This window comes from Nuphar pumila, chromosome 9 (assembly GCF_984573655.1).
Source record: "Nuphar pumila chromosome 9, dmNupPumi1.hap1.1, whole genome shotgun sequence".
Lineage (NCBI taxonomy): Eukaryota > Viridiplantae > Streptophyta > Magnoliopsida > Nymphaeales > Nymphaeaceae > Nuphar > Nuphar pumila.
In genome coordinates this window covers 118,425,617-118,437,654 of record NC_143257.1, presented here as the reverse complement: position 1 = coordinate 118,437,654, position 12,038 = coordinate 118,425,617, and the positions used below count along the sequence as shown (strand labels likewise).

The 12,038-nt window shown below is 43.8% G+C and overlaps 1 protein-coding gene across 2 annotated transcripts in view; it reads right to left on the bottom strand.

Annotated features, from left to right (window-relative positions):
• LOC149829050 (26S proteasome regulatory subunit 7-like) overlaps nt 1-12,038 on the bottom strand; it is a 54,208-nt gene that overhangs the window by 8,260 nt on the left and 33,910 nt on the right. Inside the window, exons 9-10 of one of the 2 annotated variants that reach the window (XR_016434383.1) lie at nt 7,471-7,646; nt 6,403-6,655 (exon numbers count right to left, since the gene is read on the bottom strand). Coding sequence is in view for 1 of the 2 variants with exons in the window: in XM_090017879.1 (XP_089874005.1) it covers nt 6,498-6,655; nt 7,471-7,646 (334 nt within the window). In the remaining variant the exon portion in view is untranslated. Of the gene's footprint in view, nt 1-6,101; nt 6,656-7,470; nt 7,647-12,038 lie in introns of those variants that run through there. The other variant, XM_090017879.1, reaches the window with a different exon arrangement.

Here is a 12,038-nt window from a genome sequence, read left to right as displayed (position 1 = left end):
AAGGTTGGGTCCGCAAGGACCCAGCAGTACGCAGGACCCCGCTGCGGGCCCCAGCGCAGCAATCCGACCCCGGAAAGAGTTGTTTCTCCCTCCTGGTCCCGTGTGCAGAAGCATTGCGATAACCAGCCAGCGGGTGGAACCTGGCGAACCCGTGTGGATGGGTCCGAACCCGAAAGGGTCCGGGCCGGAACAGTTTTCAGCAGGACCCAGGCCTGGATTTCGGGGACCATCCGTTGGGTCCCTGGGAGCAGGTCTGGGATCCGAACCCCCTTACCCAGTCAATCCAATTGGGTTTGGTTCGCGGTCCATCCCGAACCAAACCCAACCCATTAGTTTCGAACCCACAATCGAATCCAATACCGACCCAGACCCATATCGGACCCGGACGGAGCTCCAGATTGGATTTGAGCCGGGTCAGAACCAGACCCATAATCTCTTGGATCGGGGATCGAGTTCAGACCAAGCCTATTATCCCCAAAACTCGAACATCGATCCCTCCCATCCCTATCTGGGTCCGACGAGTAGTGTAGGAGTGGGCCCGATTCACATTCCATCGGGCAAGTCAACCCATCCATATACCAACCAAGGCCCATACCCATACCCAAACCCAAACCAACCCGGTTATCCAAATCAAGGCCCATACCCAAACCCAAGCCAACCCGTTTATCCAAACCAAGGCCCATACCCAAACCCAAACCAACCCGTTTACCCAGACTTGACCCAAAACCCAACTCAATATCCGGCCCAACCCCATATTCCTAACCCACAACCATATTATACCAATTCTACCCGTCCGGAACCAGAACCTCAACCGAACCTTCCCCCGAACCTTGGACTTCCCGTCATTCCAGTACCCTCATACCGGCCACAGATGGTGCCCGCCCACGGGCAAACCCGACCAAGGCAATGTCAGCCGGAACCGGCGCGCCCCGACCGCCGACCCCCCATCAGGAGAGATCGACAGCACCAGCATCCTGGCGAACAATACCATCGTATGGGCAATGAAGCAGTTTGGGACGACGACATTTTCTGGAACGAGCATCCGGCAGGGATAGTGGAGCCGCGACAACAGAGACCACCAGACCATTCTTCCACCTATGGCGTGAAATTGGATCTTCCGGAGTTTGCGGGGCGATTCGACGCAGAACAGTTTTTCGACTGGTCTTATGCAGTGCAGTTTTTCTTCGATTATCACACAGTTGCTGAACATCGTCGTGTTTCGTTAGCTTCTACACGATTGAGAGGCCTAGCACAGACATGGTGGGTGGAGTTACAACGATCAAGGGAGCGGCAGGGATTAGAACGCGTACAGTCGTGGGAGGAAATGCAAAGACTGATGCAGTCAAAGTTCGTGCCTTCGGATCACGTCGAGCGAGCCTACAAGGAATACCTGACCCTGCGCCAAGGTTCCCGAACTGTAGCAGAGTACACCGCGGAGTTCCATCGTCTTTCCCTGCGTGCGCAGATCGAGGAAACAGCTCGCCAGCAGGTCACGAGGTACATTTCGGGTCTCCGCCCTGCTATCTCTGATGATTTTAGTTGTGTCACAGTCGAAACATTAGATCAAGCCAGCAGTTAGCTGAAGCGGAGGCAGGAATATCGGACGACCCGTAGTGAGCCCTCCAACCGACCCAAGCCGAGTTTCCCAACCAGGGGAGCAAGCTCCCCTAGTGACTCAAAACCTAGGACCGACCTTAGCAAATCTGACCAGTCAGGTCCAGCTTTCCACACCCGGTCCAAAACCAAACCTACTGAGTCAACCCTTCGTTGCTTTAGGTGTCAAGAGTTAGGACATGTCGCGTCCAAGTGTCCGACCGTGAGCAAGAACACTCATCTAGTTGAAGGGATTGTCGAGTCCGCAAGTGAGAGTGATAATGAGGACAATTCATTAGTTGAGGTTGAGGATGAGCGGGGAGTTATAGAGTTCGACGGCAACGTCGAAAGTTTGTTGTCCATCCGTCATGTGTTGACCACACCCCGAGAATTGACCCCATCAAAATGGCTAAGGAACAACATTTTTCGGACTCGATGCAACTGTGAAGGTCACGCGTGTGATGTCATCATTGACACCGGAGCATGTGAGAACATGGTATCTGAGAGTGTGGTGTCTACCTTGAAACTCAACACCGAAACGTTATCCCAACCCTATAAGATGGCCTGGTTCAAGAAAGGAAATGAGGTTCCCATCACTCAGCGTTGCCTAGTCCGGTTTTCCATGGGGGAACACTACCACGATGAGGTGTGGTGTGATGTGGCCCCTATGCATGCGTGTCACATTCTTTTGGGACGTCCCTAGCAGTTTGATCGCCAGACCACTCACGATGGCCGCAAGAACACTTACTCTTTTATCTTTAATGGCCATAAGATCGTCCTTCTACCAATCCGGGAGACGGGTTTCCCCACAGTTGACAAACCCGAGCGAGTCCCCCGACTCGCAGGCCTCTCGTACCGGCTTTTCCTGGACCACTGCCAGGAAGATGGCTATTGTTATGCCCTGGTGGCTAAGCCAGTAACGAGTTCACCTGTGTCCATTCCCGCGGATGTTGCCCCTCTTCTCGAGGAATTCCGCGACGTTATGCCGGATGACCTTCCTGATGGATTACCTTCGACAAGGGTGGTTCAGCATGCCATTGATTTTGTACCCGGGTCGAGTCTACCCAACCTTCCAGCTTATCGCATGAACCCCTCCGAACACGCGGAGTTGTTAAGACAGGTTCAGGAATTACTGAAAAAGGGTTTCATTCGTGAGAGTGTTAGTCCTTGTGCCGTGCCTGCCTTACTCACTCCCAAGAAAGATGGGTCCATGCGCATGTGTGTCAATAGTCGTGCGATCAATCGCATTACCGTCAAGTACCGTTTTCCCATTCCTCGTCTAGATGATATGTTTGATATGTTATCCGGTGCCTCCATTTTCTCTAAAATTGATTTAAAAAGCGGATATCATCAGATTCGGATACGCGAGGGAGACGAGTGGAAAACAGCATTTAAGACACGTGATGGATTGTACGAGTGGTTAGTTATGCCGTTTGGGTTGTCTAATGCCCCCAGTACCTTCATGAACATGATGACCCAAGTTTTGCGCCCGTGTCTTGGGAAGTTCGTTGTTGTCTACTTTGACGACATCTTGGTCTATAGTTCTTCATTGTCTGATCATTTGAGTCACCTGCGTCAAGTCTTAGATATTTTGAGAAAGGAAAAATTGTATGCCAATGCCAAGAAGTGTGAGTTTATGACATCCAGTGTCGTGTTCTTAGGGTTTACTGTGTCTTCTGATGGCGTCAAGGCCGACCCCGCTAAAGTCCGAGCGATTGTCGATTGGCCTACCCCAAAGACTATAGGAGAGATCCGTAGTTTCCACGGGTTAGCCACCTTTTACCGACGTTTCGTGAGAAATTTTAGTACCCTTATGGCCCCCATCACAGAGTGCCTAAAAGGTACTAGCTTTCATTGGACGCCAGCGGCGAGCAAAGCCTTTACGATCATCAAGGACAAAATGACCAGTGCCCCTGTCTTAGCCCTCCCCGATTTTAGTGCAGTCTTTGAGGTTGAATGTGATGCCTCTAAAGTGGGGATTGGCGCCGTCTTGAGTCAGAATCGTAGGCCTGTCGCCTTCTTTAGCGAGAAGCTGACCCAGGCCAGGTGCCAATACTCCACTTACGATGTTGAGTTTTATTCCGTTGTACAAGCCCTTCGTTATTGGAGGCATTATCTCATTTACAAGGAATTTGTCTTGTACACGGATCATGAGGCATTGAAGTACCTGAATAGTCAGAAAAAGTTGAGTGTCCGTCATGCCAAGTGGGTCAGCTTCTTGCAAGAGTACACATTTTCGCTTCGGCATCAATCGGGTACCCTGAACAAGGTGGCTGACGCTCTTAGTAGGAAGAACAGCCTGTTGATGACTATGTCGGTGCAGGTCATAGGTTTTGAACAATGCAAAGAGTTATACTCTACGGACCCTGATTTTCACAAAGTCTAGGAAGGATGCACCTCTTCCGCTCGTAACCTTGATCCCCGTTTTTGTATTCATAATGGTTATCTCTTCCGTGGCAACCAATTATGTGTACCCAATTTCTCTCTCAGGCTTCAGTTGATTTCTGAATTACATGAAGGTGGGTTAGCAGGGCATTTCGGGCATGATAAGACGTTCGCTCTCTTAGATGAACGATACTTTTGGCCCAAAATGCGCAAAGATGTTGCCAAGTTTATCCAAGGCTGTCATGTGTGTCAAGTGTCCAAGGGTCATCGTCAGAATAGTGGTCTGTACACCCCGTTACCCATTCCTGAGCGACCGTGGGAGCATGTGTCCATGGATTTTATTGTGGGCCTTCCCCGTACACCACGTCGTTTTGATTCAATTTTAGTCGTTGTTGACCGGTTCTCCAAAATGGCTATCTTTATCCCGTGCAAGCGCACCACCGATGCCTCTTTAGTCGCTTCATATTATTTCAAAGATGTTGCCCGTTTCCACGGTCTACCTCACACAATCACTTCCGATCGCGATACGCGTTTTATGAGCCATTTTTGGAAGTCGCTATGGGCCCTGTTGAAAACTAAGCTCCAGTTCAGTAGCGCGTATCACCCCCAGACTGATGGCCAAACCGAAGTCGTGAACCGCACCTTAGGAAATTTATTACGGAGCTTAGTGGGTGAAAATGTCAAAACTTGGGATCTCGTTCTGCCTCAAGCCGAGTTCGCCTATAACAACTCCATTAACCGGTCCACTGGTAAATCCCCGTTCCAAGTAGTGTATGGTCGTTCTCCCACCCATGTCGTTGACCTCGCCCCTGTGTCAGATCTCTCAGCTCCAGCTCCGGATGCCTTTGATGCCGTTGAATATATGCGTGACATTCACAGACAAGTCCGGGCCAAACTTGTTGAAAGCTACGAGACCTACAAAGCCTTCATAGATCAGGGTCGTCGTGATGTCCATTTTGAGGTTGATCAACTTGTCTGGGTGTACCTGCGTCCAGAGCGTTTTCCTGTCGGTACCTATAGCAAATTAAGTCCTAAGAAGTATGGCCCCTTTAGGATCCTCCAGCGGTTAGGTTCAAATGCTTACCTCCTTGAGCTGCCCGATGATTGGCATATTTCCCCTATTTTTAACGTGGCTGATCTATATGCTTACTGTGGCGACAACAAGTCGACAGAGCCGACTTCTTCCTAACCAGGGGAGAATGATGCAGGGCAGGACCCGATTGGGCCCAGCGTGCCACTCGATCCACCACACAGGGCCGATGCAAGACCCCGTGGAGATAACTCACCTGCAGGGACGGAGCCACGACGCAGGGAAGTACCCCTGCGCACCTACGTCAGGCGTGGTGGATCTCGCACGCCCCAGAACCAGCTACAAAGGGAGACTGAACCGGATCGTGGGTCGGATCCAAACCTGGATCCACGACCCGGTCCAGTAAACAGTCTTTAAAAGGCTGTCTAGGGTTGCGTGAAGAGCATTGAAGATTAAAAGAAGCCCAGCCGACTTTTCTTTTGCTGCAGTTTTCCCTTCTTTACTGATTTCCTGTTTTCCATTGCATTCTTCCCTGTTTATTGCATTTCTTTTATTGTTTATTGAAACATTTCTGAGTTAATAAAAAATCAGTCCCACCGATTCACGGTGGGCCATTATTTTCTCTCCTCCTTCAACGTGAGTTGCATCAATTTATTAACTAGAAATAAATTACCATGTTCTGGAATATTACGCTAATTGTACTAAAAGAAAGATAATGATTTGTCCTAGTCTATTATGCTCTCTGTCTCCAACCAAATTGGTCAAGAAATGAAACCTTAAATAAATATTGTAAGGAAGTACTATCATGGTAATAAAATAATAAGTTACCATTAGAATTTATTAATTAGTAACAACTACCATTACCATATTATTAGATTATAACTTCATTCTATTAAAAAATCCAAAAATTTCATCATAATAACGCAGATTTTTTCATCTCTTTTTTATGACGTGGAGCCTCCCTAGGAGTGAGGATCACTTAATGGGCAACCCAATCCCTCAGAGGCAAAAAGATGAAAAAACAAAAAGGCACCAACATTGACAATAAAAAAGGGTTGGTCAGCACTAAACTAAATTCTTGATTTACATATTAATGATAACAACAATATTATTATTATCATATGTTATTAGATGGATCCTTAGACTAATCTGCAAGGGCAAGTTCTTTTTTTTCTGACGGGGAAGCTGGGGAATAACGCTTTGTGGGATTCAAACCTGAGACCCCTCACTTATAAAAGAGCAAAGTGTACTTTAAACAACAAAAAATCAATGATATAGAAGAATTCAAATAAATAAAACATCACTAATAACAAGAAGACGGTAAAAGTTTTTTGACCAAGCAGCATGACATGCAATTATGCAACTAGAAATAGCTCACATAATGCATAGCACACCTTTTCAGAAGAACACAACCATCCTGCTCAAGTTCATCAAAAAATCTGGCTGTGTTTGTGCTCTGATGCTTGTGCCTGGTGAAGGAAGGTAGATTTTAATTGTACACCATGTACTTCGGCGTTGCACTGAACTTCTGGTAACCTTTGATGACTTTATTTACTGCATCAAGAAAATCTTTCTCAGTAGCTGTCTTCCTTCGCGCTCTGATGGCAAACATTCCTGCCTCTGTGCAGACGCTTCTTATGTCAGCTCCTGAATAACATAAAATGTGTCGATAGTCAAGATGCAGGAAAAATTTTGAAACAAAGAAAAGTATTTATTGAACTCAAAATGCAGAATATATGGGCATTCAAAGATCTGAAAAGTAAGATTCATGTGAGAAAATAAGAAGGATATTTAGGATATGTTAAGAAATTACAGAAATAGGTGCTCTGTAGCAAAATGCCTCGTTACTAAAAAACACCCCACTAATACTGCACTACCATCCATAGTAGCACAAAAGGCAAGTCTGTCACTAGGCAATGAAGTGATGATGATATTTGTGCATGATGGTTACTAGGCAATGAAGTGATGATTTTTCATGACAGTTGTTTCATTGTCCAATGGCCAAACAGAATGTTGAATCGTGATTAATCATGAAGATGCACACACAGTATGTCACAATTTGAGTTATTAATTTAGGGGTCTAATACCTCCCATTTGCTCATGTGGTTCTTAAATTAATGTTAAAAGAAAATTAACATTACAAAAAATACAATTAAATTGTCAATATAAAAAACTTAGCTTATTTCACTAGTTGCAACTAATCCTGATTTATTTAGCATATCTCCAATTAATCAGAATTCATCAAACTGACTAACCAAGGTTATCGAATCTCTATCCAATTAATTGTGATTTCACAATTACCATGGTTCCCAAGGAAATGCCAATGATAACCATGTTACCACCATCATCACCCAACTCCTTTATAGATAGAAATGAAATTCAAAGAAGCCAACAGGAAAGATAAACAAACCAGAGGTATGAAACTCAACCAAAAGAAAACAAAAATAGAGCCTATTCAATACCGGTCGAGTTGGGACACAGCCGAGCAAGGAGCTCAAACCGGATATCCCTCTCACAATTCATGGTTCTGGTGTGGATCTTGAAAATTTGAGTCCTACTTTCTAGATCAGGCAATCCAAATTCAACTTTGCGATCAAGTCGTCCAGGACGAAGCAGTGCAGGGTCCAATGTGTCAGGCCTGAAATACAGAGAAAAGAAATCACAGATGTTATTAGTGAGACTAGAGTAAGACAAAGCTAGTCTTTGCAGCAATTTGATGTGTGAACCTAATTATCAAATCCTCATGCTTTAAGAAAAGATTTGCAAATCCAATTATCACACCAAAGCTATTAAATTTTCATGAAGCTAATTGCCTTGATGCATGGCTAACAAAAAGCAATGAATCAAGTTCCAAACCTTGTGTTTAAGCCAAAAATAACTAATTAATTGCACATGTACCTAGTGATCAAATATCGAGATACCCAACAAGACCAACTCATCTACATTGATTATTGACCTGTGCAGTTGACCAAGAGAAAGTTCATCATCTACTCCATCTGTTCTAGACAAGTCAACATGGTTTTCTGATCCTGGCCTTACAACCCAAGAAACACTCATGACCAAGCCCAGGACTCCTCAAAGTCCTAGGAGTAGAACCTAGCAGCAGAAACTCTGAAAGCATCATCAAACATTATTTCACAATACGCATAATCAAACACTTTGTTTTAAAGTTCTCATAGCTATCTGTTTGCTTCGTCTTCCACGTAAAGTTGGGGCCTTCCCCTCAAGAAGCTGCCAAGCATTGCCCCACAACCATGTTCTGGTACTCATATTATATCTTTTTAAAAAATAAAATAACCTTAAGAAGGAATAAACTCCAAAACATATGCAAGGATATGGGCTGATTTGCCTACTAAAGCTCCTAGGCTATACTCTGTTCAAATTCAGATCGAGCATGGTAGAAGGGTTGTTCAACCAGTCGTATATGACTCTTTTATCACATATTGTAGCATATGTGGTTGCACGTACCACCGAGAAGGAGTTTGCCTTAGACAAAGCTGTTCTTCTAAACAGACTGGTTCTTCTAAAGCAGATTTTCAATCCTATAAACCAGTTGTTAAAAAAGTTTGCAGGAAGAAAGAGCCTCCATCAGTTACTGTAAGGAACAGATTTCAGGTTTTTGAATCTGAATCTATGCGAGTGGAGGCTGGTGATCCCTGCAGTAGTTCTCAACTCCAATCAACATCACCACCATCGGTTTCCCAGGAAGCTGAGCTGAAGTCACCCCTTAGATATTCATCTGCTCCAGTTGCTTTGGTGTCCATTGAGAGGTCGGCTGTGCTACCAGGAACGGGTATTGTTTCCGTCCACGTCTAATGTTTGCCCCAAGGAAATTTCTGGAACCCATCATACTCTGGTGGAACAAGTATCCATTCCTCTTGAGACATCAGGTGTGAGTAGTGTAAAACTACTACTGCTGGTTCTGGGAATCCTACCCAATCGAGTAGACATTTTGGGGAACTCCCTCAATCAATTATGTGGCACTCTATCCAGTCAGAAGGGCCAGCTGAACCTAGTATACCTGGTCCACATGTCTCTCAGGACTTTAAGCAGGTCTCTGATATAGCATGCAATCAGGATGCTCCTCCTGGTTTTGAGGGCATTATTTTTTCGTCCCCACTGCCATCTACGGACACCAACAATTCTATGTCCTCATCCGTGGCTCTTTCTGGTATGAAAGCTCGTCCCAAGCCACATGCGAAAAATCGGCCCAATCAGAATAAAGGGTCAGGCCCATTGGAATCCAGTTCTCATTCAAATCAGGATCCATCGTGTGCAGCTAAGCATCGTCTTTGTATTAATACTGCATCTAAAGACAGCATTATGTTAATTAACTCTTTGCAAGGTTCAATGCAAATGGATCACCACCAGGGTCATGATAGCACTTTCTTATTAACATGGATAGCATCCTAGTTGAAAGGAAGTATATAATTCGGCCCATCTCTTTTGTATCTTCAGCTGCCACTCAGTTGACTCATGTTGAGAATCCTCCTGATAAGGAGAACCTATATAATCCTTCTCCATCACATCCATGAAAATTTTATCATGGAACGTGTGTGGCCTAAGTCGTTCTTGGGCCAAGAAAGAGGTGATTTCAGTTTTGAATAAGTCAAGTATTGATATAGCAGTTCCTTTTTAAACCAAATTGTCTTTGGCAGTTGTAGATAAGAATTTGTTGTATTTTACACATTATCAGTATTTTGGCAATCTTGAGGCTGCAGATACTTGAAGGATTTTATATTTATGGAAAACATCTACTATCGACCTTCAGGTTCTCTATGTTACAGACCAATTGGTTTCTGTTTTTTCCCAATCCACTGATGGCATGATGGTTGTTACGGATTCTTGTTGGAGACTGGAATGTGGTGAGAGACTCAACTGAACGACTAGGCAATCTTGAAAGTGGTCTACCATATTCTGAATTCAATCAAATGATTCAAAATTGTTTCTTTAGTTGCATATTCCCAGTGTTTGTTATACTTGGCATAATGCACAGCAGGGCAAGGAATTCCAAGCCAGCAAGCTAGATCGAGCTATGGTTCTCTGCTTCATTGATTGATGTTCTTCATAAATCAATATCAGATCACAATGGTTTACTGGTTCACTGTCAGTCAACAAGTCCCAAGTGCCTTGCCCCCATCATGTGTGTGGACATATAGGCAGGATTGTAAATCTGTTGGGCAATCAGCCTGGTCCCATCATGTGTGTGGCTGAGCTATGTTTAGGCTTGTTTCCAAGTTGTGTGAAGTTAAGCGCCAACTTAAGGAATGGAACCACCATCAGTTTGGTTGCATTCAAGATAGCATTAAGCAATTAAATGATGATTTGCTTGCTGTTCAGCAATGCATTGATGATGGTAATGTTTTCTTACTTGACAAGGAAAGAGACATTCGTGACCAATTACATCAACTTAGGCTCATTGAGGAGAGCTTTTTAGAGACAAAAGTCAAGATGTCAATGGTTAGCTGAAGGAGGGAGGAACAAATCTTTTTTTCATGCTAAATATAAATATAACAACTTGCATAATATATTCTTAATTCCGGAGTTTCGAGTTCCGACTATTATGTGCTGGTCACGATGAGACAGTGTGCTGCTGGTCATGATGCAGTTATGGCAGAAGCAACATTGTTCTTTTCTCGATTATTTTCTGCAGAACCCATTTGTAGGGAGTCTTTCATAGGCACGACCTCACCTCAAGTGTCCTATCATAAAAATGTTTCTTTACTCCAGAGAGTTTCAATAGAAGAGGTGAAGAATGCAGATTTTCAGCTCAAGACGGATAGTGCTCTGGCCCTGATGGGTTTTCAGGTATTTTCTATCACACTTATTGGGACATTATTGGGAGTGATGTGTGTAGAGCCATTATCAATTTTTTATACTGGCAAAATTAAGATGTATTAATTCTACAAACATCATCTTGATTCCCAAGGTTAAAGAAGCTTCTAAGCTTTCATAATATAGGCCTATTAGCTTGTGCAATTTCCTCTACAAAATTATTTCCAAAATTATGGTTAATTGTATGAGACCTTTACTCCAAAGAATTATATCTCATAATTAAAAGGCTTTTTTAAGAAGTCACAGTATTCAAGAAAGTATTTTAATAGCCCATGAAATGGTGGATTCAATGAGCTCCAGCAGAAAATCCACTTTTCTGTTTAAATCTGACTTGGTAAAAGCATATGATCGAATTGATTGGCGGTTCCTGCAGGATTCTTTGGAATTCTTTGGATTTCACTCCATGGATTCAGTGTATTATGATGTGTTAAAACTCCAAATTTTTCTCTGTGTATCAATGGCCAGCCTGGACCCATATTTTTCAGCTCCAGAGGTATCCGTCAGGGGGACCCACTTTCACCATATTTTTTTCTAATAGTGATGGAAAGGTTGACTCAAAAATTTCAAGAGGAACAGAAAATCACTCGTATCCCTTGCTCTGTTCATTCCTTACAATGGAGTCACAGTTTATTTGCCAATGATGCTCTCTTTTTCATTCAGGATATGAAGCACTCTGTTTCCACCTTTTGCGTATATTGCAAGACTTTGAGGCCAAGTCAGGGCTCTTAGTTAGTAAAGAGAAATCTGTACTTATTGCATTTAACATGGTTCAAGCTAGAATTTCCCAGGTGCAATCTATTTCTTAGTGGAAACTAAGGCCGTTGCCTATCAAATACTTGGGACTTCCAATATTCCATGGCAAGTTCAAAGTGCAGTATTGTAACCAGTATTGTAACCTGTTGAGGAATATTAGGTGTGTGCCTAGGTTATTTTAAAAAGTAGTAAGGGGTAGTTTGTTAATTCCTATTATTTCTGGGTCTTTATTGTAATTAGGTTTCTTTTGGCTAATCTCTATTTAAAGAAGATTAGACCTAATGTTAATTGATTTTTTCGTGCTTCTTATTGCTTTTCACGCCTCACGCAACATGGTATCAGAGCTCTTCTCGATTCTGGATGCCTGAGTCTCCTGTGTCTTCATCCTAAAATTGATCTGGTCGACATCTCAAAGCTAGCATATCGACTGGCTCTGGTGGAC